The 26,955-nt window shown below is 39.1% G+C and overlaps 2 protein-coding genes across 3 annotated transcripts; one reads left to right on the plus strand and one right to left on the minus strand.

Annotated features, from left to right (window-relative positions):
* Positions 1-2,835: 2,835 nt before the first annotated feature.
* Positions 2,836-13,395, minus strand: LOC117296850 (DUF21 domain-containing protein At4g14240-like). Its single transcript, XM_033779929.1, has 9 exons — positions 13,088-13,395; positions 11,711-11,885; positions 10,878-11,136; positions 9,529-9,588; positions 9,196-9,302; positions 8,168-8,361; positions 7,061-7,372; positions 5,126-5,296; positions 2,836-4,475 (listed from the first exon to the last, which is right to left on the minus strand). Exons 2-9 carry the CDS (start codon positions 11,865-11,867, stop codon positions 4,296-4,298), a joined length of 1,440 nt encoding a protein of 479 aa, XP_033635820.1. The 5' UTR covers positions 11,868-11,885; positions 13,088-13,395; the 3' UTR covers positions 2,836-4,295.
* On the plus strand, positions 7,327-26,104 carry LOC117296849 (E3 ubiquitin-protein ligase XIAP-like). Of its 2 annotated transcripts, XM_033779928.1 has the most exons (8): positions 7,327-7,341; positions 10,071-10,127; positions 18,422-18,539; positions 19,490-21,312; positions 22,030-22,232; positions 22,874-23,051; positions 23,567-23,947; positions 24,749-26,104. In XM_033779928.1, the coding sequence occupies exons 4-8, from the start codon at positions 20,019-20,021 to the stop codon at positions 24,940-24,942; spliced, it is 2,250 nt and encodes a 749-aa protein (XP_033635819.1). In that variant the 5' UTR covers positions 7,327-7,341; positions 10,071-10,127; positions 18,422-18,539; positions 19,490-20,018; the 3' UTR covers positions 24,943-26,104. The 2 variants fall into 2 exon arrangements, with proteins under 2 accessions (XP_033635819.1, XP_033635818.1); XM_033779927.1 differs by lacking the exons at positions 7,327-7,341; positions 10,071-10,127 and adding an exon at positions 15,207-15,422.
* Positions 26,105-26,955: the final 851 nt, after the last annotated feature.

The following is a 26,955-nucleotide window of genomic DNA, read 5'->3' on the forward strand; positions in this document are numbered from 1 at the left end:
AAAACAACAACAACAACAACAACTTCAACAAAACATCCACATGTGATTTTTGTATGACTAGAAATCGATAAGAAACATAGAAATAAAATAAATCAAAGGCCAAATAGGCTATTAATTTACATTTAGCGTGACATATCACGATATTTGTTCCAATATTTTTTTTTAATTGATACTCCGTTTATTTAACACTCAAACACAAAACAACACTTGAATGGAATTCCCAACAGATAAATCCCAGAACAAGAAACTACCCCAAAAACATGATGGGAGGAAACTTTTTGTTAAATTTATTGATTTATTTCTGAACTTAATAATACTTTAACACAATGAAAAAAATGTACGCGTTTATTTTTTGAACTCACCCTCCCTTTTTCCGACTAAGGCATACTAACTGATCTATAATGAGTGGCACGGTCGGAACATGCACATGAATCCCATTAATGATTATTTTTGTTTGTTTAAACTTTGTTGTTCACAGACACTGCTGACCTTTAGCTGGAACTGGTACAAAGAACACTCCAAAAAATACTTAGTAAAAACAACACTAATAACTATTCATTATTTTTATGAGACATTTGATATAAGTTAGTCAAAATCATGTTTCAAAATTAGTGCTGTTTTGTTTTGTTTTGACTAATAATAATCCCAGGTAAAATCCAAACTAACATACGCTTTAGTAAATAATGGCTAAAAAAGAAGAAAAAAAAATAGGCATATAGGGTCCTACTTACAAAACCATCTCATCCGTGAAGGGCCTACTTGGGCTTCTTTTTGGATGGCAGATTTCTTGTATATCTGTTGCCAGCTAGGTTAAACCTGATTATGTTACGTAAGACCATTGGAGGAAGAACGACCAAAGAATTAAATTGTAAGGGCCTTGTCACACGAGGCAACGTTTGCAGGCAACTTCGAGGCAACCAGCTGCAGAGCACATAATTTTATACTACACGATCACTTTGGTAGCACACGAGTCCATTTTAAAACATTGTCTTACGATCCACAGAAGAACAATGCCTTTTCTTCTTGGAGATTGCCTGGAACTGGTTGCCCGTAAATTGCCTCGTGTGGCATGGCCCTTAGATTTAAAATGAAAGCAACTAATACACACTGTAGTGAAATAATTGTAGAGCCTGACTCAGAGGCATGGCATTATATCAGGGGAATTCCCTTCTTTGTGTTGAGCAATGCGCGCCTCTTTCATAACCGCCGACTCGCCACTCTGATCACAGCAGAACATTGTCATCTCAGTCAGCGCCGAGTCCGGTCCACCTCAGCCTAAATTTTCGGGGAAGGTGAGAATTTCCTTTTCTTTTTTTATTCTATACCTTCGTCAGCATTTTATTCTGTCCCTGTTTCAACAGAGTGCTAAACTTCACGCAATCCATGTTGGTTAGCACCAAGCGATTGTCTGATGTATATAATTTCCAATCAGAAATTCAACCTTGCAATTGTGACGAAACAAATTAATAAACTTGGCAACCACACTTGGCTTTTTTACAAAATAATTTGCTATTGCCGACTGAAAACAATAAATGCATACACGGATGGAAGTGGTTGCCCCAGAAGCAAACAAGGTTGACAGTTGGTTTATGAGGACACATTTTGGTTAAATGGGATACAATTATTATTGCTCGGTAAATTGAAGGTCAACCAACATTTTGTCAGTTCACTTAACAAAGGAGTAAACCATATCATGCCTTTTATATTTCTTTTTTCTTTTATTCATTTGTATCATTATACATTTCTGTTAATTTTATTAGTACCGTGAACTTGAGGCAATATAATAAGGTTTAATAGTGTTTATTAACAATTTCACAAAAATGATTTATTTTATACATCCCCCCCCCCCAAAAAAAAATAGTGTTTATTCGATTTACCTTTCTCTAACAAAGATTATCAAACTAGGAGATAAAACGTCGTTGTGTTTAATCAGACCATTACACGACAAATTTTCTCAAAATCATGGCACATAAAGTTTTACATAAACATAGTTCACTGAACAAAATTATATCGTTTGTTCAATTATTCTTTCTCTTTCGAATATTATACAAGACTACACGTCATTGTATTTTAGAACATTCATGAGGGGCCTACAAGAAGAAAACAAAATTCTCAATCATGGCATGACACAATTCTACCAAAATAATAGTTCACTGAACAAAATTATATTGTTTGTTCAATTATTCCTTCTCTATTCAAGATTATACAAACCGGGTGACTCAAACGTCATTGTAACTAGAGCAGTGCAAGAACTGCAAGAGTCGTGGGTTCGAATCCCACCCGAGTAACATGCCCGTGATATTTTTTTCACAGGACTCGGGAAAGTACTGAGTACACAGTGCTAACACACATCTGTGTATGGGTAAAAACCAAAATTAATATTCTTTATCCCCGATGCAAATTTAACATCTATTATAACAAATGGGGTGTTTTTGTACAAAAATATATTCATATTAGTATTTATAATATTATCGCCAAAGTATAAAACACTAAGAAACTTGTAATGGACAGTTGATGGGAATGAGTGAATTGGAAGACAATTTTATTGAACTTAAAGCCATTGCACAACACCGGTAAACAGTATTATCCAAGGCCAACACTTCTCATTTCACAACTTATATATATAATATAACAAACCTGTCATCAGAGTCGGGAGAAAATGACGGGAAAACCCACCATTTGTTTCCGCACGTTTCATAACATATTTTAAAAATAAATCCGTAATTCTCGATTTCGAGAATTAATATTGTTTTACTGTTTTTCTCAAAAATTAAAGCATTTCATGGAGTAATGTTTCAAGAGAAGTCTTTCACCACTACCTTCTGTAAACCCTGTAAGTTATTTGTAAATTTGTGAACTTGTTTTTTCTTCTTTCTGTACCGAAAGGGTCCAATGGCTTTAAAAGGAGGAATACCAACTGGTATGCCACCAATTTTACACGTATCTACTCTAAAGTGTACCATGTTGTAAAGTTCATTGCTCCTTTTGTGACAACCTCACAACCTCAAAAGTAGAACACCTTTTTTTATGTTTAAAACTAAACATATGAACACTACAAATTCATTACAATTGGTCTATTATTTTGTATTTCTCTAGTAGATATGCTCAAGATTTCATTAATTTGTATTACGCCTGTTGAGATTTACATTACAATATCTTAAAACTGTTAACTCAAGGCATTTAGGGTGATTTACTCCAGAAGTTAATTACCATAAAACTTACTTGGTAAAAAAGGGCAAAGGAGAGATATTGACATTATAAAACATTATTACAATCCAGAGAAAGAGGTGTAGTTTTTCACTTATAAATTTTCAAGTTGATGAAAGGCCAGTATATCATGTCTTTCAATGGCGTAAGAGTGCCATACCACACTCTAAGCTAATGAGAGGTGTAATGGCAAATATTTTAATGTCCCCGAGGAATTCGAGGGGATATACATTACCTCAATGCATAGAGCAAGGAACAGAATGTAAGTGGATGACAGTTGAAAGTCTCTCACATTTTATTACCCTCTTACTTTTCTTTATGGATAAGAGTACCATACCTCACTCTTATAGTTGATGAGAATCGGCAAAAATGTGCTATCATCCTCTAACGCCTTACGAGATGTTCAAGTGCTTTAACAGCACTGTATTATGTTGATGAGTGACGAAGTGTCTGATGTTCGATCATCCTGAGATGTTTTTAAAGGGATAGATTGCTGTACCTCAATCTTTGGTGATGTCAGGTAAAGTGGCAAGTGTTTTATCATCATCCTCCGACGTCTTTTGAGGGGTTCGAGTGCTATATAAACCTCACTCCAAGGTGATGAGAGTTTAAGCGCCTGATGTTCTTTCATTGTGAGATGTCTCTAAAGGGTTAGAGTGCTGTTCTTCTCTCTCAGATGACTCAATGTCAAGTAGCCAGTGTTTTATTATCCTGTGGTCACTCTGGTGTCTTTCAAGGGGTTTAAGTGCTATATACCTCACTCTAAGTTGACGAGAGTTAAAGTGCCTAATGCTCTATCACTTTGAGGGTTAGAGTGCCATACCCCACTCTAAGATGATTCAAGGTCAAGCAGCAAGTGTTTTATCAACCTCTGGTGTCTTTCAAGGGGCTCAAGTACTAAGGCTTGAGCTTCCACATGGCGCTCGACTTGACGAAGTACTATACTTACTGCAAGTTGATGAGAGGCAAAGTGTCTGAGATTCTAATATTTTCAGATGTCTCTAAAGGGTTAGAGTGCTATTCCTAAGTCTTAGATGAGTGTTTTAATATTCTCTGGTGTCTTTCGACGGGTTCAGGTGCTATATACCTCACTCTAAGTTAATAAGAGGTGAGGTGTCTGAGGTTCTAGTATCTTCATCGGGTTTAGAATTGACAGACCCATACTGACTTCCTGGCCGACTGTTAATCTCTCCTATGGTGAATATGGGTCCACTTCTAACCCGTGGGCTTCTTGTGGGCTCCTGGGATGGGGATCTTTTGCGAGTTACCTTTAAAAGAAAAAAAGAAAGATGTATACAATAATTTAATCAGAAAGAGAACAGGACCCAATTTCATAGCTCTGCTCACCCCTGAATTCTGCGCTTACGATCACGATTCCCCGCTTAAGTGCAAGCGCCAAATTTCTGCGCTAGCCTTGTAAGCATCTGTCATTCACAACCATGTGTGGATGAGACTGAACTATAAAATAGTATGCAGGTTGAAGGGCACTATTTGTAATTACTCAAAAAAATTATTAGCCTAAAACCTTATTTGGTAACGAGTAATGGGGAGCTGTTGATAGTATAAAACATTGTGAGAAACGGCTACCTCTTAAGTAAAGTAGTTTGCGAGAAAGAAGTAATGTTCCACGAATTTGATTGCGAGACCTCAGATTTAGAATTTGAGGTCTCGAAATCAAGCATCTGAAAGCACCGTACAACTTCTTGTGACAAGGGTGTTTTTTCTTTCATTATTATCTCGCAACTTCGATGACCAATTGAGCTCAAATTTTCACAGGTTTGGTATTTTATGCATTTATGTTGAGATACAGCAAGTGAGAAGACTGGTCTTTGACAATGTTACCAATAGTGTCCAGTGTCTTTAAGCACAACAAAATAGCAGAACAAGTTAAACTGTCAAACGGAAACAATCTACCTACCCCTGCTTCTATCTGTCCTAAGTCTTGATGGACAGACAGTTGGCGAGCCAACTTTGCCCGAGCTACTCGCACTCGGCGGTGAACATCTACGAACTCGTCTGTCTCATCCACAATCTCTTCTTGGAGGAGCTCCTCTATGATGTCTTCTAGAGTGATGATGCCAATTATCGCCTGCAGAGAAACAATCAGTATTAAAGGATACTTTCAGTTAATAATAATAACCTGGCATTTATAGAGCGCTTGTTGAAGAGGTTCAAAAGTACTAGGATGAAGAAAAAAAATGAAGAAACAAAATTGCCCAAAATAAAAATTACTTTCAAATATGCTTTCATCTCTATCATCTATTTCCACTCGACTGTTTTTGTTACACCAGTTTAACTGTTTATGTTTGTAGTGTTGTCATTTTAGCCTTTGAGAAAGACTCAGCTAAGGTAAAAAAAACTTGCAATTATACCATACATTTAGGTCATTACCTGGGATGAATTCCTAAGATACCCAGAACACAATGAAGGCACAATAGGACGTGGGGGGGGGGGGGTCGGATTACACAATACATGTACCAACAAAACATGAAGCACCTAATGGTACTATGTAGATTGGGTAGAATGAATGCAGAAAAGCATTATATAAAAAAAAGAAATTGTAAAAGGATCTTTCAGTGTCTTTACCCGTAAGAAAACATTACATACATGAACAATTGCTCATAGGGAAATCCCTATCATTATTGTTTGGTGTTTAGGTTGTACTTTCAGTTTGAATCAGTGTCATTTGCCTTTAAAGGCAAAGTATACCCTTAATTTTTGGAGCAGTTTGATTGTTTCAATCGTATATTGAAGATGAAGATGTATACAACAAAATATACCGTACATATTTTACCAAAGGGATGAGAAACATCTTAAAGGTTTTATACACGCTTGGTAGAGCTGACAAAATGGTCACAGACATTGTCCATGTTTTGTGTGATCAACCATTTCTACGTGAAATAAAAAGACCGCTGAAATATGGTCTGAATCCATTTTGTGAGTTGGGAGAAAATAGTGAAAATCCATATACAAATTCAGCATTTAGACTTGTTGTCCTTTACTTTGGTTGTAACATCCGAGAAAAAGAAAAAAAAAAAGGTCCAGTTTTCTTGAAGTATGACTTCTTGAATATGACTTTTTTTCAAAAGGAAATTATTTCACACATGAAATGTTCTAGAATGAAATTTATAATCAGTAAGCTTTCAGAGTAAAATTGAACAATGACGTTTTTTTTATCCATATCACCACCTTTAACTAGCCTGTAGGACTACTATGTATGCGGCATTGATCGTCGAAAGAATGTGTTTGAGTACATACATTACAAAGACCTGAATAGCACCACTATTCAAGTGCATTCAGTCTAGCTATTTTGCAATACTCTGGACTTTCCCCCGTCAGAAATAATATGTACTGTCACATTTTATATACTATTTTTATCTTTATGTATTTTTTTTTAATGAGAAAGTACCTCAGAGCTCAGGGTGAACTGCAATAATTTCACTAGCCTCCTCATTGTCAAGACATTTGCAGCCAAGGGAAGGCAGAACACAACAGATTGCCGTTGACATTGCTTAAAAATCCCTCCTACCTTCCGCAGTTTTGCCATTGAGTAAAATAAACTTTTTTGTAATTAAACCAGTCGACAGCAGGGTTTCTCTGTACTGTGATGCAATGGTCTGCAGAGGTTTTTTTCATCAGATGATGTTACATTGAAGGCTGATTATAATGTGGATCTATCAAACATTCTTCAAACTAGTTGGATTATATTGACTGTTCATATTTCACGACAGCATTGGTTCATACATGTACAGTGACAAACAAGCAGCTCAGCAGAACAAGAGACTTTACCAGATTTAGTGCTGACTAGTATTCAAAGAAGATTCAACAAGACGATTGAAATATCTTTACTTGCCCTGCCTTGTGTCGACACAGCACTGTCAACATCTTCTCCGTCTGGTGAACTCTGACCCGAGGGGTTCATCATTGACGAGGACACCGCGGCCATGTGACACTTGCCGGTCTGCATCTCATTGAGTAGATCGTAGAGGGGCATACGGCTGGGCACAGCAGGGAGGCTACGGCCATGCTTCTTGAAGATCTCCTCCACGGTGAGCGTGATGTTTGGGTCCAGCTGGAGTAGCGTCTTGACTAGTAGGATACCGACAATGTTGTCTCTCTCGCCGTCGTAAACCGGTAAGCGGGAGTACGGACCTTTCACTAAAACCTGCGAGGAAATCAAGTTTGTTAGTCTTAGTCTTAGTGGGGTGTCGTCGCCGAGTGGATAAGAGCACCGAACTCAAGCTCCGATACTTCTGTTCAGCAGAGTGCGGGTTCTCATCACGGTCATGACACTTGTGTCCCTGAGCAAGACCCTTAAATATAATTGCTTCTCTCCACCCAGGGGTAAATGGGTACCTGTGAGGGCAGAGATGGTTCTTGTGATTGGTTTAGCCGAGTAGCGCATATATTGCGCACAGGCTGTATACTCCCCAGGGAACTGAGATGGTTTAAGAAATGATTTAAGGCCCAGTGACCAGGGGTAATAATGTCGGAAGCGCTTTGAGACAGATGTGAAAAGCGCTATATAAAAACAGGTTATTATTATTATTATTAGTTGGTGAATCCCAGGGGTCGATAGTCATAACTAAGGACTAGTCCTAGAGATAATAAAAATGTAAGGCTAGGTCCTAACTCGAGATAAGACTAGTCCAAAATTCTTTTTGAAATCCACCCCAGCCGTTTATTTTCCCATTCGTCTATCAGGTAAATTGAACACTCTGAACGTCACCTCGAGAGTTGAAGTTTTATCGAAAACACTCAAAGCAGTTAACATTTGTATACTTTCTTAGGCCTTGAATTTGGTCTAAAAGGGGCACAGCAAATTCTCTCTGGTAATGGGGCACTTTGTTAAGGAAATAATGTCTACTTTTATTTGACTTTGCAAAGGGCACCAAAACAAAAGCACAGGGCAACCACGGGTGCACTGGCTGACTTCGAGGCCTGCTATCCTCTTACTTACTCTTTGTATACAGTCGGCATCCATCTTGCTTTTGATGTCCAACATGAAAACGCTCTCCAGTGGCATATGCGCATCCTCAACAACCTTGTTGCGCATGCTGAGGGCGCCCTGTATAATCAGTACCTCGTCCAATGTCAATGGTTCTTCGTTTTGGTCTTGTTTCTCTTGGTGTATACTTACTAAGGCTCCAAGCTCTGTAAATCCAATCAATCAATCAATCAGAAGGAATTTACATATAGCATTAAAATCAACCAAAGTTGTTCAAAGGCGCTCAAGACAGTTGGATGAAATTAATGTTGATACACTTGTTTGAATAGAAAACATTTGAGGAGTTTCTAGAAAATGTGAATAGTGTTAGCATCCTTAATGTGGTTAGGGAGAGTGTTCCATTCTTTTGGTCCAAAACAGGAGAGTGAGCGATCTGCAAATGACACAGCGATCTAAGCTGTCTGCGTTGTGGTTGTAAATACATCAATAGCTTTGTTATGTTTTTATTTGTTTGTGAGAGATTACCTAACATCACAAGGCCCGACAGCCACTTTAAGGCGAGGACTACACTTATAACTGATTTGGGCTGTCGACCCAAATCAACTGCCACCAAGGGCATGTTGCTCCAATGGGAGCCTGGCTGGTGGGGCAGAATGCATTCCCTTCCCAACTTTTTGTTGCAGGATGAAATAGTTTAGTCATCATTTGAAACTACAGTAGATGATACATGTATTGAATGGTCAGACAGTAGGAGGGTTGACTGTGTACTGTGTAGACGCATTCACCACATGTAACCAATAGCAGGTTGGCATAGTGGTGGACCATTCTAAATCACAGGAGATGATATTGAATGGTCAGACAGTAGGAGGGTTGACTGTGTACTGTGTGGATGTGTTTCCTTCAAAACAGCAGTAACTTAAATGGTCAGACAGTGGGAGGGTTAAAAAACTTTACTTTCAGACTAGGTTTGATAACGTTGCTTTAAATTTAATTAAACAAAAAAATGAACAATGAAGCTCCTTATGAACAATGAAGCTCACCTGCTCTTCTGAAGAACGTTCCACTTTCTTTTCCGAGGAGACAATCTAAGACTTTGGAGATTGGCCAAGCCACTGGGAAGAAAAGAACCATCAGCAGGATCACCAATCTATTTATAATATATACACAAAGTAAAACACTTAGACAGAGTACAGTATAATGTGTATTATTTACACAGGCAGTCAGCAGCCCTTATGGTTTGTGCATTATCCAGTTAAGTCCACTGCTTGGAAAAGGAATTACATGGAGATAACAGGTGTTAGTTGAAAAGGGATGTGTTATTCTAGCCTAATTCTTTAATGGAGCTCCCAGATAGGGAAAACCTTAAGACTTACGGTGATAACGTGGCACCGATTGCGAGTCCATGGCGGGTGCAAATTGCCTGAGGGAACACTCTGTAAAAGAAGGAAAAAATGAAATAATGAACAACATTTTTGTACATTAGATAGGTCTTTCATTTTGATTTCTGACAACCTTTTTGTATGGGCAGCCTTGAAAATCACAAATTTTACAACTCAGTTGGCACAACGTTGCCCTCATGTGTTAATATTTAGTCAGTCGATTTGGTTCTCTATGGTCTTGGTTAGTTTCTTACCTACATCATATACATGTACCCAAATGTGGACACTGGTAAGATTTACCCATTGGAATTATTACCTATGGTCTTGATTAAAATATTAATCCAAACACGGCTTCAAAACCAATAAATCAACCCTGCATTATTAACAAACCTGTTGTTACATTTTCTAATTTTACTAAGATCCTTCCCCCTCAACCCAAAGACAACCACACCCCCTTGTAACATGCATTTTGCACAATGCAAAAGTTAAGTATACACCCTACTTATATTGGCCTTTTTTTTCTTTCTTTTTTACAGGTTAAAGATTTAAACCTTTGAAGATTTCCTACAAAACAAAGCAAATGCATATCAAAGGTAATTTGAAACAATTTCTCATTTTGTCAACATTACAACCCAAATATTTTGTTTGCATTTTTTGTAACAAACAAATAAATAGTTTAAACAATATTAGCCCACATTTTTACTTCAAATATTTTGGGCAAAGACATTCCTACATTTAATATGTTTGGGCAAGGCTAATTTTCATTTTACAAAGTGTGTTTTTCTTGTAAAATCTTTGTATGTAAGAATTTGGAAGCACAAAGTCCAAGACCAAGATCAAGTCCAAGACCAGGGCCAAGAGAGGCTGTTGGCCTCTTGAGACTCAGAGCAGATCCTTGTCATGTCTTGTCTTAGTGGATACTGCACCAACAACCGTTTTCAGGGGTCACCCAGTCAGGGTCGGTTGTATGCATGGATTTGCCAACCATGCCAGAAACGCACCAGGGTGAACCCGTTTTCTTTTAAAATGATAAGGTGTAACTGGGTTCTTTTCAGAACCACCCCATTTAGAGATTATCATAACACGGTGTTACCGCAAACCTTTCTATATTGTTACTGGATTGTTTTGCATGCATTAGACAACACATACATTTAGGCTATGCGGCTTTACATAAGTGGTTATGTGTCTTGCTTAAGAACACGTGTCAAAACCAGGACTCAAACCCACACTCTGCTGTTCAGAACACCAGAGCTTGAGTCCAGTGTGCTTGACCACTCGACCCCAACACACCACTGGCTTAAAACAATGTACCAATGTGTCCACTATTCAGTTTTAATACTCACTCCCCGAATAACAGCACAGCAGTGACAGAAACACTAATGGCAATGATAGGGTCAGTCACTCGATCCAAAAAGATGGGCATGGATTCCACGGCCGCTGCATTGGCAAGTAGTAATGTGACCAGTAACAGGTGGTGTCGAGACACGATCGGCGTGATGCGCTTGGCGTACTTTTGCTCCTGAGGTTTACCGCCCTCGGCCAGGACGCGTAGACTCAGGATGTCTAAGGACAGGAGACCCATGGTCAGACCAGACATCAGCCCTTGGGGGGGAAAAAGAATAATGGTTATAAGAGTAGTCTGGACCTTCATCATGGGGAAGCATCTGTTTTTTCTCCTGTTCCAATCAATGTAACCCAAACTAAGGCTAGAATGTAAACAGACAAGGCCCTTATTTTTTTAAAGGCAGTGGACACTGTTGGTAATTACTCAAAACAATTATCAGCATAAAACCTCACTTGGTAACGAGTAATGGGTAGAGGTTGATAGTATAAAACATTGTGAGAAACGGCTCCCTCTGAAGTGACATAGTTTTCGAGAAATAAGTTATTTTCCACGAATTTGATTTCGATTTCAAACCTCGCTCTTACCCCCGATGAGTCACTTTTCCTTGTGTTTACTACATTTACCTGATAAAAGAGTTTTGAATGTGTACTCTTTGGGCTGCGGACTCCGATTAAGCGGGCATTCTAACAGCTACAAATTCATTGTGATGCACTACTCCAAACTTCCAATGGGTCATTTTTGCGCGATGTTGACCAACATTCTTCAATTTTATCAGTATTATTCTATAAAGAAATTGCGCATGTTTTTTTTAAGTTGGCACAAAATATTTACCAGCAAATAGAACCAGAGCACAATATGTTCCGATGTAGATCCAGAACAATTGGTCGTGAATAGTGAGTGGGGCCTCTGGCTCTTTGAATGTTGTGCCATTGCATATGATGGTCTCTGGGTCCACCAACGTGCAGTTAATGAAGTCTCCTTCAAACATGATGTCTTAAGTTTTGCTCTGCAAAAAACAAACAATTTGTGGCATAAGAAGCTTTCCATGTGAAAAAGATGAGAATTGCTTATATGAAACAGTAAACTTGCGAATACATTAAAGGCCAAGTCACACTGCAACGTTAACGAAAACAATAACGATCGCGATGCAAAGAGAGCGCATTCTAATGGTTGAAATGCTCCACGCAGAAAAGGCCCACGCTCTTCATTCAACCAATCGAGGGTGTGCATTCTCATTGATGATCTCGTTATCTGTGTGACCGAAACGCTAGGATTGATCCTATCTAGAGTTACTCGTCCTAACTTGGTTTGCATGCTACAGTGCAGGGTTGGGACCTGTCCTAGTACTAGTACATGTTGCCTACATTATATTGTAGGCCCGAAGAATAGACCTTATGCATTGACGTCATCCAGCCGCCATCTTTGAGGTCAAACGGTGACGAAACAATCGAAACGCACATAGATTGGCCAATGAACCAGCTCCTTTTGACCTCAATGCGGGGGCGCCGTACTGAAATGACGTCATGTGCATAAGGTCTATAATCTTAAGTTAGGAATAGTTTGGTGAAATCGACCGCTTGCCTTTATTATAATTATAGATATATGTAAGCTAATTATGTGAGGAATGATGTTTAAAACACATTTTTTACAAGTGACAATAAAACAATAATTATTAATAAAAACAATAATAATGTAATTTTTTTTTAATAATGTCACTGAAAACTCACTATAATATTAGAAAAAGAATCATACTCGACAAATTTCCCCTTTTTGTTGATTGTTTTCAGTTAAATTTAATGTTCCGGATTCCTATCAATCAAACAACAAACGAAGTCAAAATTTGTGGCTGAAGTATTAATACTAATAAAATAGGATGGATCCTGTATGATGAGTAATGACCGAGTGAAAAAGTGGTGGCAGGCAGGATATGGAAATCTTTCCAAAAGTGAAAAGTAACTTTTGTCATAGTTATTACCTGGAGGAAGGTTATTACGTACTTGATTATTTGTAATAATATGCAAAGCGATCCGGAACTGGTAGTGGCAGTACATGATAGTGATCCGGATTTGTTTATCAACAAAGTTGATTATAAATTAACAACCTGATTGTGATTGTGATGATCATGATGCTGAACATGATCGAGTCGAGATGGGTGCTTTTGTATTTTAAACTATCAAATTCAGAAATGGTAAAAACAAAAATACTTACGTGTTTAGGTAACTAAATGTTTCAACCAAATCGATGAGTTAACCTTATCTTAGCCTTTTTAATTGTACTTAATACTAGATAGGCAAGGCAAGGCAAGCCAAGCCAAGGAAGTTGTGTGTTTTTAGCGGTCGATCCCCCACACACAGTTTACCGTTTTGGCATAGTGTAAATGAGGAAGCGCGCCCTCACTTGGCGGAAAACTTTGAGAACAAAAATAACGGGGGACCAGGCAGGCTTTTGGCGGTGGTAGCGACGGGGCCGAGCCGGGCACCAACGATCAAAGAAATTAGGCCGTGTCCGAAACGCGTTTTTTTTCCTAGGACGAACGTGGGCAATTGACATAAAATGGGCGTGTTTTCGCAAGAAAAACACTCTCGCGCATGCACGAACTTTAGTGATGACCGCAAGGGACCTTGGGCCACTGGTGGTGGTAATGGAATGAACCAGTGTACCTCTATGATGTATCCCAACATGCATAAGATATCAACCAACCTGTGAAAAAAAAACATTATTTTTGTTGCATAATTTTGTGTGCTCCAGATGCATAAGTGTTGTTTGTAATGCAGTGTACTATTAAATTTCATCAAAAAACATTAGCGACCACAACCGTTCATTATGACTGTCAGTCTATTTTCATAATTGCCCTCCCTCCCCCTCCCAACCATATCCAAATGCAGTTTATCGGTCAATCAAGACCTGGCAATGAAAGCAAGCGCGACGCATTTTTATGGACAAAAGGTAGAATTATACAAAAATACGCAGTTTTACATTTTTTACCTGTTTACCTGTAGATTCGGGCTCTGCATAATGAATGCTAAATGAAGCCTTATAAAACGCCCATCCATATTCACACAAAACTTACTGCAAAAGTACTGAATGCAATGGAAGTAGCGAAGTCAAATGTGAGAGCAGAAGAGAATGAACTTAATATTTCCATATATCCTGTGGTGAACATCCTGCAAAACTGTACATGTCAATGTTTTTGGTGAGGTACTCATCAATGCCATTTTTGAAGATGTTAGTTGAATGAGAATGAACAACTGCAGCTGGTAGTTTGTTCCAAACATTACAGACTCTCTGTGTGAAGTTGTTCTGACGAATTCTGGTAGTACTACGTTCCTTGTTTATCTTCAGATCATGGCCCCTTAGACCCTTTACATTTCTTGACATGTCAAATAGCTTATCTGGATGGACATCCTGGAACCCATGCATCACTTTGAAAACTTGAATGAGGTCACCCCGCAATCTTCTGTAGGCAAGTGTTGGGAGATCGAGGAGTAGCAGCCTTGTTTCATATGGCAATTCCCTTAAAGATGGAACAATTTTGGTTGCCCTCCGTTGCACCTTTTCTAACTTGTTAATGTCTCTCTTCAAGTAGGGGCACCAAACGCTGTTGGCGTACTCCAGATGTGGGCGAACCATGGTCTTGTACAATGCCTTGAAAGTCTCCTCATCCATGTAGTCAAAGGTCCGTTTTATTACACCTAGAATTCGAGTCGCCTTGTTTGCTATTGCTCCAATGTGCTTACTGAAAGTTAGTGACTTGTCAAACAGGACACCAAGATCCTTTTCGTCGTCCATTTCTTTCAAATTTCTGGAGTGGTTTCCTTCTGTCATGGTGTAAGTGACTCTGTACATGGTACTAAATATATACATGTACATTGTATATGTAACATGTGTACATGTATGCGTGTATGTGTACATGTTTAATATGCGTGAGTGTATTTCCACAACTATTATTACGTCGAAGTACGCATGTGCATGGGAAAATGTATAGTTAACTACGCCCATTTATGTAAACTGCCCACGTTTGTCCTAGGAAAAAAAAAAGCGTCCGGCGTGGCGACTTCGGCTACAGCTGCGGCTAGATCGCGCGTCTTCAACACTGCTGGTGTAGTAGTCTTGGTGCAAGACGTTTCTCGTTTCCCTTTTCACGCACACCGCGGCCAATTTACCAACAGCGCCCGCACCGACTCAATCCGCACCGACTCACGTGACTTAGTTCACTCACCGCTCGGTGAGTGAACTAAGTCACGTGAGTCGGTGCGGATTGAGTCGGTGCGGGCGCTGTTGGTAAATTGGCCGCGGTGTGCGTGAAAAGGGAAACGAGAAACGTCTTGCACCAAGGAAGACTACTGGTGTAGACGCGCTGATACGTAGCTAGCTGGAGCTGTAGGGGACTTCACCCAGTTGCGACATCAACAATTTCGAAATCGTTTAGTAACCGAGTGTTTTTTGTTTTGAACAACAACCAGTTTTGTGGTAACGGTAGAGGCAATACTGCATCTACAGACGTAGAAACGGTCCTCCAAACTGACTAGAAACATCATGATTGGTGAGTTTTTCGTGAGAGATGTGGACTAGCCGGCGCGGTGTGCTTATCCCACACAATGCACGTTCCGTTCCGCCCGCCATTGGTTGGTGCTGACGTCATTTGATATATGTAAACAATGAAAATCATCAGACAAGTCAGGCACATATTTTTTATGCGTGAATGTTTTAAGGCTATGTGGTGCAGTTGCGGTTGAGTGCCTATAATATAACTAGTAATGGGAAGCAGGAAATAGTGTTAGTGTCACTGGCCAGTCACAGGACGTCCTGTTTTCAAGGTGTGCCTTGAAATGTCGTGGCTAATCTTTTATTTAAGTATTTTTACCACTCTGTTACCCACTGGAGTGTTAGTGTTGGTGCGCGATGTAAACGGTCGCACCATAATAAACATGGAGGTAGCATTAGATTAGAGAACCTCCATGGTCGCACTAAATACCGACAACTCACGACTCCTCACGACAACAATTTTTAAATGCACTTTAACAGAACATTTGAACGTATTTCAACCTATGTGCAGAAGAGTCATATGCATCTAACTAAATCACTTTCAAACTTTTGAAAAATTGTAGTTTTTAACTGTTAGGTGTTTTTAACCCGAATTTAGTAACGAACGGAAATATTCGCCATGTTGTCTTTCGACGTACTTGACAGACTATTACACCGCAGGGGGCGAGGTAATTTCATAGGGCTGAGTTTTATTGTTTTCGTTTTGGTTTTAGCTGCTGATTTTTTTCTTTCTTGTTAGTAACTAAGCCGCCACTCTGGAATTCAAAGTTAAAAGGGGAAACTTAAATAATTTTATAATATTGTTTTAAACTCCATGAACATTAAAAAAAAAAAGGTAAATAATCATCTTGCATAAAAAATGTATCACCCCTGCGGTAATAGCATCGTCCAAGTGTGTCCAAAGACAACATGGCGGATATTACCATTCGTTACTAAATTCGGGTAAAAAACACTTTTTTTACAATTAAATATATAATTTTTTTTAACAGTTTGAAAATGATTTCGGTGCATATGACTCTTGTGCATACATTTAACGGTTGACTCATGTTCAAATGTTCTGTTAAAGTGCATTTAAAAATTATTGTCGTGAGTTGTCGTGAGGGGTCGTGAGTTGTTGGTATTTAGTGCGACCCCTATGGTATATTTAATACTAGTACTACTAGTATTTTAATACTAGATATTATTTCTGTTATTTTTGTTGCCAAGACTCCCTTGACTAAAACTTTGAAACACGTAAGGCCCCACTGGTTAGTTGCACTTTGTAAAACAAAAAAAGGTACAAAAATATGTCATAATGATGAGGCCATATTAAAAAAATTGCCCACCGAAACAGTTTCATCAAACACTTTTTCAATTCACAATTAAATGATGATCAAATCATGTGACTGAACATTCTGCTGAACATTCTGCTGAACATTCTGGAAAAAAGTATGGTTTAAAGAAGCCAAGTGCCTTATATAATTTTCTAACAATCTGGAATCTGGAGAGTTGTTGTTGTAACCCTCATGATCATTATCATTCATTAGCCTATATTAAAATTTAAACATCGGCTTGGTGATTCATTTCACTGTTTATTTATAATACACTTTTTTTATAAATATACAATTAGTCATAAATTCAATTCACTTTATTATCAATTCGAAACAATTAGACAAAACACAAGGTAGTGAATAAAGAATTTAAATACTTGTTCCACCCATACAAAAAGCTATTGAATTGATCGTGGGTCAAATGTTGTTTACAATTACATTGCATTCAATTGTACGACCTTGTGAATACTTCTGGCTACAATACTATTATTCAGATGCCCAACTGCCTGACTGGAGGAAAACAATAGTCCATGTATTGGTTAATAAGCCTTAACAAAAAAGGGCGTTTTCATTGCATATGGTACCTTACACTTGTAGGTTGTAGGGCCCACTTGTTTTCTTTCATTACACTTATTTTTAACAATCAATATAGATTGGTTGGAACACGAATAGATTTGTTACAGTTAGCCTATCTCTGATGAAAATGCATTTAGGGCAATTCCATGGTCAGTCGCATTACACTTTTCTGTGTCATTTCTTGATGTTGGTGCTTGTACATGTAGTTCCACTAGGTTTATAGACTGAGTGATTTGTACTTGACACCCAAGGCTTTGAAGTGGTGATATTAGAAATGTTGTGGGCTATGTGCTCTGGATGTGATAGCGTTGTAAACAGCGTCAGGAGGTGCATTACTAAAAGGACATAGACAAAATACACTAGTCACAAAAAAAAGTTTCCTCAAACTAAAAAACTTTCAAAAGTTTCACTATAAGTTTGTAATCCACACAACTCTTTAACATGTGTATGAGTATTCAACAGGATACTTATAAATGGTCATTAACTTGAACTGTTATGATAGGTACATTTTTGTATACATGTACACATGGCAGAACCATGGTCAGTCACATACCATTTTCCAGTTAATTTAGCCAAGCCTACATGGAGCTCAGGCTGAATTTGGCAAAACTGGGTTCGCCCAGTACTTAAGCAGCATGCAGCATCAGAGTCCAGCATTCTCCAGAAGACGATCAGAGCATACTGATCGAAACGTCGAGTTAATCCAACGGTTCTTTTCAGAACCACCCCAACTCATTGAGAGATTGTTATTACATGGTGTTACCGCAACCTTTATATATCTTACTTCCACCATGCAAAGTTTCAAATCCTACAAAACTGGGTTCATTCCTTGTCAACAACTAAAATAAATTGATTTCGTATGTTAGCTATAACTTCTATGTGGAAAGAAAGTTGTGTCAAAAATTTGATTTTATTTGTGTCATGTCCCTGTTTGCTTGGAATTGCCCGTTTTTCAGCTCATGGTCCAATCTTTGCAAAAAATACCAGGTCATCTGGCAATTTGACATTTTAACTTGATCTGATTTGATTTGTGTGTTTTGTGTGCCTACGTACATAATGTACGGTAGTCATATTTATAACAACAACATCCAATGTTTTTATCTTCTTTCAGAATGTTCTCTTCCTCGACTGCTGCAAGTGTTTCTTAGCTATCGTGATGGAAAAGGGAATTCTCTCTGTTGATGAAGCTACACATTGTGAATCTTCATGCTTAATACGTCTTTCAAAATGTAGGGAAACGCAGAGTGTGTGACAATGAATTTGAATTTGATGTAGGGAAACGCAGTCAAACACAGTAACAAATAAGTTTCATTCATTTGGGGGGGGGGGGGGGGGGGGCGGGGGGATGGGCTCGTAATCAAAACATGCGTTGGTATTATTCATGTATTTCATTCTGGACGGGAATAATGCTAATTTATAATATTGTATGCTGGTAATCAGACCCGTATCCTCTCCCACAAAGCTCACTAATTGTCAAAGCCCCAACATCCAATCCATTCTCCCAACACCGGTAGTGCCACCCCATCGCCCAACACTACCCCAACCCCAACAACCAACCCAACCCCAACAGCAAACCCACACTCACAACACCTCAGTGCCACACCATCGCCCAACACCACCCCAACCCCAACAGCCAACCCACAGACACCTTAGTGCCACCCCATCGCCCAACACCACCTCAACCCCAACAGCAAACCCACACTCACAACAGTGCCACACCATCGCCCAACACCAACCATCGCCCAACACCACCCTAACCCCAACAGCCAACCCACAGACACCTTAGTGCCACCCCATCGCCCAACACCACCTCAACCCCAACAGCAAACCCACACTCACAACACCTCAGTGCCACACCATCGCCCAACACCATCGAAAAACTATTCGAATATCCGGTTAATTTCGGGTAGGTAACCGATTACCAAAATTTAACTATTCGCCCAGCTCTACTGACCATGTACTACTCTGAGTCCCACAACCAAACTCATCCAACCTCCGAATAACTCCGAATACCATCCAAGTGCCACTCTATTACCCAATCCCAATAAACAATCCAACCTTTCAACACCCTCTTGGTTTTACTCCATCACTCACCACTCACCAACCCCCACAACTAACACGAACCTCCCCAACACAATCCAATTCTCAGTGAATGAATATTTCAATTTTCTTTTTACAGTTTGGGAGGAGTTTGAATCTACATCTGATATAATAATAATCGGGTTTGATATTACTCTACCGCAAAGTGGAAAGAGCAGAAATTCCCAAACACTGAGTGAAGGGATTCCTACAGTGAGTGAAGAGATTCGAACCTGGAGAGAAAAACAACGGAAATTACCAGAACAATTTGTTTTTTTCTTCTCTTTCTTGGTTCTCCTTTTACGGTTGAGATCTGCTGTACTTGAGAAAGCCCTTAAGCTCTACAATCCAGTGTTACAGCGATGCTCAAGTGACATTCACTGTCTCTCGCCATTAGGAAGTTTTTCGTGGATCATTGAACATTAAACAACTTGTAAAGCAAAGTGTAAAAAGTTTTATTTGAATTCGCTTTGTAGATATAAGAACATATTAAAATAGACACCAATTAACTGCAGGCACATGTCATGTAAATAACGCACACGCATAAGAATTTTACACGGCTGCTCTTATATTATTCAAACATTCATAAATATTTTTTGCGATTCATCATTGTAAAAACAAAAGTAAATATGTTGTCATATCATGACGAAGTGGACAAAGCGTCTTCGATATATAATGATGCACGGAAGAAGCTTCAGTGTTTTAAGGATATAACAGCAGAGTCCCTGCAAGTGAAAAAAGAAGAAACAACGAGTCGCCTTCAGAATCTGTTAAAAATGAGTGAAAATGAAAATAATGTCATCATCAACAAAGATAATGGTATTATGAATATATCAATAAGTGGAAGCAACAACTCATTGGTAGTGGTCGACAGCAAAGGGGCTAAGAAGCCCCTTTCTAACACGTATGTTACCCCTCCTGGAATGGAACAGGAGGTACTGAGAAGGGCAACCTTCAAAACATGGCCGCACAGCGCCCCTGTGTCTGCTGGAGCACTTGCACGCGCTGGATTCTTCTATAAGGGTTCGGAGGACAAGGTCGAGTGTTTTGCTTGCCGGGGGCAGATCAGGGAGTGGGAGTATAGCGACACTGCTATGGGAGAGCACAAGAAGCACTTCCCTAAATGCCCTTTCGTCCGTGATATAAACTACAAGAATGTTCCTATTGATGCGTCAAATCCACTGTCGGGTTCAACAGAACAGCGGTCACAGGAAAAAGCAGCTGGGCTCTTTAACGCCGGCCAGAGTGAAACCAAGAAGAATCAAACAGGGAAGAAAGCATCTGGGAAGCCATCCAAGGCCGATGGCTTTGAGGAGAATAAGAAAACACACCAAGGAAAGCCGACACGACAACCGACAATGGACTCGGCAGAACATGAAACAAAGCTGACTTTCCGAAGTGAGTACAAGCGTCTTCTGTCTTTTCAAAACTGGCCAAGAGACAGCCCCGTGGTCCCGAGGGACCTGGCAAAGGCTGGCTTCTACTCTTTGGAGAAGGAAGACGTCGTCCAATGTTTTGCCTGCTTCGGGAAGATCAACCGATGGGAACAAGGAGACGATGCTCAAAAAGAGCACGAGAAGCATTACCCGAGCTGCCCGTTTGTGTTGGGGTTTGATGTGAAAAACGAACCCATCTCGGAATTGCAGAGAGTCCAAGCAGAATCCATGAACTATCGATTTCCATCAGAATTTGAGCCTGCATTGCAGAGATTTGCTAAGCACATGGAACCAGCCCTTCCTCAGACGGCCAAGGTGAGGAGCAAGTGGGTTGAAGGAGCCTCTGCTAAGGAGCCTGTAGTTCCACAGCCCAAGTTCCCCCTGTACACTGGAGAGAACAAAAGGCTGTCGACATTTGACGTGGGTTGGCCTGGAGTGAGAGGAATCACACCCCATAATCTTGCCAGAGCTGGCTTCTTCTACACAGGTAAATACACACCTCGCCGTCAGACTGATTACACATTAAACGGACATTTATATTGCGCAATGATACTCAATGAGTACAAATAATAATCAACTCTTTCAGTCCCCACTTTTTTGTTTGCACTTGAACCTGAAATGCCCAGCTTTTTTTTTTTTTTTTTTTTTTTTTTTTTCAAAGTAAACAAATAAGTGTTTCTAACCAAAAAAAAACACACAGATCCTGCAGATTTGTGGGTTTTTTTCCGGTCAGAGTCAATGGTATTTCTTTAGTGATGCCCTCTTCTGATAAAATGTATTATGGGTTGTACACTGTACAAGTACAATTGTGTACACAATGTGTACAAAACAAAATTGTATTAAAATGTGCAATCCCATGGGAACAATCTTTCGCGCCTAGACTATTTCCGACTTTTGAGACGCTCCTTATAAGATTTATCATTGAAAATGAGTCCAAAGTCCCAAGTGTATCGCACTAAACTTATGAAGTCCTTGCAACCTTCTGATTGGCTTCAAGTTTTTCTGACTCAAATTGTATTTTCGACTATTTTAAACAGTCAAATGCTAGCGTGCTATCTAAGCTGACACAATGCCAAAGAAAGTTACATTTTTGCTTTTTGTCAATTTCTTCCATTTGTTGCTGGAAGTAAAATCACACATTGTGCAGCGACATCGTACAAGTGCATATGTAACACCACTTTACATTTTGCAATCTTAACAACAGGCGAGGGCGACAGCACCAAGTGTTTTTACTGCGGTGGTGGCCTGAAGAACTGGGAGTCAACAGACGAACCATGGACAGAACACGCCAAGTGGTTTCCAGCGTGTGCCTGGTTGGTGCAGCAGAGGGGGCAAACATTCGTCACCTATGTCATACGCAACTTCCCTGTGGATTTTGCTCTTGTTCAAAGGACGCTTGCAAATAAGGTAAGTCATTAAGTGTAAAACCTTGCTGAAAATGACTGCACACTTCCATTGTGCCTTCCTTCAGAAACATTTTTTTGGTGTGTTCAGGGCAAACAATTTTGGCCCTGCTTACCGTAAGCTAAGAATCTGCACTGTTTCTAGTATGAAACATTGTGAGAAATGACTCCCTCTGAAGTAACGTAGTTTTTAAAAAAGAGGAGATTTCTCACTCAAGTATTTGAAACTGAGAAAGACTTCAAGCTTAAAGTCTTTCTTAGGCATCTGAACGCACACAAATTTGTGCAAGAAGGGTGTTTTTTTGGTCATCATTTCCTTGCAACTGCGTTGACCATTAGAACCCAAATGTTCACAGGTTTGTTATTTTATGCAATTATGTTGGGGTACGCCACATGAAAATAGTGGTCTTTGACAAATACTGAACTTGTCTGGGGTGGCTTTCACGAAACTCTAGGACTGATCCTATCTCGAGTTGGGACGAGCTACTTACAGTGTAGGATGGGTTCAATGCATCCTAAGTTCTATGAATACAGAACCTAACTTGCCCTATTGTAAGTCCTATGATTAATCCTAAGTTACGAAGAGTTTGGTGAAATCGACGGCAGTGCCTTTAAGTTCCACTTCATTATCTTCTCATCATGTAGGAGAGACAGGAGGCTCGATCGGCGCTCAAACCCAAGACACCAGCCCCTCCAACAGCGGCAGCGGCCCGTCACTTTTCTTCATCTGCCTCTGCACACCAGGAACCGGAGGAGGAAGCAGGGGTACGTTTCAAACAACCGAGGGTCAACAAGCCGAGCATCAAGAAACAGTCACCTCTTGGTAAGCATTTGGTTTGCTTATGTGTTAAAATAAGATCGCCTCGAGTAATAAACTCAGGGCCAAGTTTCATGGTACCAAATTGTTTATATCAAAATTTACATTGGATATCTTTTTTTGTTTTTTAATGTGAGGATACAATATTTAAGAATTTTGAATAATTAGATTTTTTTATATATTTTTGTTTGTTATACCAATGTTTTATAAGTATAGTCTTCGTTGGCGCAGTGCTCTCATTTACGACTTGTGCTAGACTTGCTGAATCTATTGGGACCTTCATCCTACATCCACTTTTCCCATCTCAGTTAACTTCAGAAGTCTGGTTCACGTTTAAGGCTTGGTTTTATTACCAAAAAGGTACAACCACAATATCTATAATAATAATAATAGGTATTTAGAAACGCTCCCCATAGAAAACTATATCACAGCGCTTACAAAAACTGAAAAATAAAAAACCAAATATCTATGTGCCATGAGATCTAATTTGCTTTTTGTTTTTCATTCGCATGAACTAATAGATACAGCAATGAGTGGCCGAGTAACAACTCGTGTTCTTGAAATGGGCTACGACCCTCACTTTGTTAAGAAAGTCGTGAGGCACCGACTGCAGACACGCGGGGTAGAATTCGATACGACAAATGACTTGCTGGAAGCCGTTTGGCAGGCGGAAGAAAGCGGAATGACGTTACCATCTTCAGACGATGAGGAACCAGCCGGAGGAACCGTCGAGAAATTCATGAGTGAGATGCCAGAGAAGAAAAGGCAGAGCGGCCACAGGGAGGAAGAGCTTGAACGACTCTCGGAACAGATGGAAGAAATTCAGATTAGAGCGGGTCCAACGGGGGCCTCACCTGAGAATAGAGGCAGGACGAATAGAGTCTTGGAACGTCAAATGTCTCGTAAGTGCTTGTGTGCAACCTTTTTTGGGTAATCACTCTTAAAATTAACGGAACATGTTGCATTGGATTGGTTGAGTTGGTCTTTGAAAAGAGCTTAAAACCATTGTTATGAAATTTGTATCTGTCTAACCATATGCATTTTATAACAAATAGTTTTAAACTGTTTTCATAGACCAACTCGCCCAATGAAAGGCAACGTGTCCCTTTAATGGCAATAAAAAATGACTTGGTTAGGAGTACAAGAGCTTTCAGACTAGAATTAAACAAAGTTTTTTGGCCTTTCCAATCCCGTAAAATTTAAGGTTCATGGTTTGCAGTTAAATTGAAAGTGTTAAATGGCATTGATGTCTTTTTGTTGCTCTTGTAAACGATTCTGTGACATTTGAAACAATTATTAAGTTAGTTTTATACTCATTATGCTCAGTTGCAATTCAAAATTGGTGAATGTATTGACGTTTTTAAGCGTCATCTGAAGACCTAAATGTACCCTTTGAGGCAATTGTTTTAGTTAATGGAATATAGGTTTCGTGTAAACTGTTAGTGCAGAATTGAATGACGGTATCTTCACTGGCTGTCAATATTTGCGTTGAACTTCCTTGAACATATTTTTGTAATTGTCTTTTTTTTAAATTGTATTCTTCGGAAACCCTCTGTACTGTAATGTTGCAATTTGGTAATTGCTTTTTACCTTTGTATTTAGGGCATTCAGGCCATTCTGGAAACTTGGTGCTTTATAAATATCTTTCTTTTATTATTATTATTAATGTTTGGTTTTTTTTCCCTGTTTTTTTGCCTTCACAGCTACACAATTCGAAGAAGAAATCGAGAGACTTCGGGATGAGAAGTTGTGCAAAGTATGTATGGATGAAGATGCCAACACGATTCTCATGCCCTGCAATCACTTTGTTTTGTGCAGCTCTTGCTCGGAATTACTCAGAGATTGCCCAATATGCCGGAAGCCAATCAGAGAAGTTGTAAGGGTTTATAAGTCGTAAGGTGTGACTGCCTTGGCAGTTACGTAAACCTTTAGGGCCAGTTCATACTCGCTGCGAGCACACACCCGACAATGCGGGTCTTGTTTTAGCTGGATAATAATTAGTCGCTGTTTTCACGAAGAGCCACATATGTCCATTTGCTTGATTGAGATTTACATTTTGCAATGTGCTTCGCTTAAAACTGCAAAATCTGCAGTTTAAAAATAATATACAGAATCCTCATATGAATCTGTATCTGTTTAAGCTATCCATTGACTTGCTACACCTTGAAATGTATTCGCTAATTAGGGAATATATTTCAAGACCGCCATAGTAATTATCAAGTATCAAACAGAGGAAAGTGACTGGGTAACAACTTTTAAATAGTTTGAGTTTGAACAGAGGAAGGGGACCGCCCAACATAGGGCTGGATAGCTCAGTTGGTAGAGCGCCGGTGCGTTAATCCGGAGGTCGTTGGTTCAAGTCCTGCTCCAGTCAATTTTTCTTTGTTCAAATGCATAGTAATAAGTAGCAATCTGTCATAATTGGCTTTTTGTGAAACCTTAAAAAAAAGATTTTTCCCTACATTTTTCTGTTGCAATTTTTAACAATGCATTTCGTGTGCTTGTGGCTCCTCATGAAAAGGCCCCGTCCTGTATCAGAATGAAAAACAAAAAATCTGCTAAAGATATGAAGCTCACTTTGTGGAAACGGTAAAAAAATTGTATACAAACATGCCATATAATTGACAAGTACATGTATAATAAACTTACACGTATACACACACACGTATTGGACTGTTGTAATAATAATATGAATAAAACAGCATTTGTATATTACATTCTGGATCACAGACCCCCTCGAGGCACTTTACAATTTTAAAAAGCTATAATATTTGCAAAGATTCACTGCAGACAAAATTAACGGGTCAGTTGTATAAACATATTTAAATGTAAAACACAAAAACTATAGTAAAGAAAAAATGGCTCCACTCAAAACCTGGCCAGAAAAGTAACAAGCTTAGAGTTTTAATTTTTGTTTTTACCCATACACCGATGTTCGTTAGCACTGGAGCAGTGTCTTACAGTACTTAAGTGTCTTACTAGAAATACCGAGATTGCCCGGTAGCTAGAGGCAGTACTGAGTATACCTGTGCTAACACATCGATGTATGGGTTCAGCTTGGGCGATATCGATTTATTTTATTCACGATATATCGCCGACAATATATCGCAATATTTGATATAATCGCGATTAATGAAATTTGACATCATCAGTCTTCAAACTCCAAGTGAAAGTTGTAGAAGAGACAGTCATAGCTTAAGAGAGGTGTTCTAATGACCTATTCTTCTGCTTTTACTCCAAACCTATGGGGTGCAAGATGTCTCAGCTAGCAAATACATCGCGATATTTAATCGATATCGCGATATATTGCGATATATCGCGATATATCGATATTTCGATTAAAACCAAATCCATCCGATATCGAAATCAGTTCCAAATTAATATCGCGATATTCGATAATATCGTGATATCGCCCAAGCTTAGTATGGGTAAAAACCAAAATTAGTATTCTTTATCCCTGATGCAAATTTAACATCTATTATATAAACTTAGTGTTATATACTCGATACACTAGAAAACTTAGAGATAACTCACTGCTATTGTATTCAAAGAGTTTGTAAAGTGGTTGAAAGTTCTTTTTATCCTTTCAATCTTAGCTTCGACAACATGTTCTGACGAGCCGATGTTAAATAAAGCTACACAAACTCATGTAAAAAATGTAATCGATGCTTTCTTAACCCTTTTGTCCACAGATTAATTTAAAAACAAAACAAAAAAGGCCATGTTCAAAACAAAACAAAAAAGAGCATGTTCAAACGTGTTTTTCTCAAAATATCGTAATAGCACCCTCTGTTGAATACACACCAAACGAAAGTTCAACAATCGCTCCTAACAACCGAATGAGGGGGTATATGTTTATGGGGGTTGTAGTTTTTAAGTTATGACCGTTTTGACATGTTTTGGTGGTCGT

This window comes from Asterias rubens, chromosome 11 (genome assembly GCF_902459465.1).
Source record: "Asterias rubens chromosome 11, eAstRub1.3, whole genome shotgun sequence".
In the NCBI taxonomy this organism is placed as follows: domain Eukaryota; kingdom Metazoa; phylum Echinodermata; class Asteroidea; order Forcipulatida; family Asteriidae; genus Asterias; species Asterias rubens.

Coding starts and splice junctions, on each gene's coding strand:
- LOC117296849 (XM_033779928.1), top strand. CDS start 20,019: ATGTTGTCATATCATGACGAAGTGGACAAAGCGTCTTCGATATATAAT. Junction 23,052..23,566: donor CAAGAAACAGTCACCTCTTG/GTAAGCATTTGG, acceptor ATGAACTAATAG/ATACAGCAATGAGTGGCCGA. Junction 23,948..24,748: donor CTTGGAACGTCAAATGTCTC/GTAAGTGCTTGT, acceptor TTGCCTTCACAG/CTACACAATTCGAAGAAGAA.
- LOC117296850 (XM_033779929.1), bottom strand. CDS start 11,867: ATGTTTGAAGGAGACTTCATTAACTGCACGTTGGTGGACCCAGAGACC. Junction 9,589..10,877: donor GCTGTGCTGTTATTCGGGGA/GTGAGTATTAAA, acceptor CTTCTTTTACAG/AGTGTTCCCTCAGGCAATTT. Junction 8,362..9,195: donor AACGTTCTTCAGAAGAGCAG/GTGAGCTTCATT, acceptor TTGGATTTACAG/AGCTTGGAGCCTTAGTAAGT.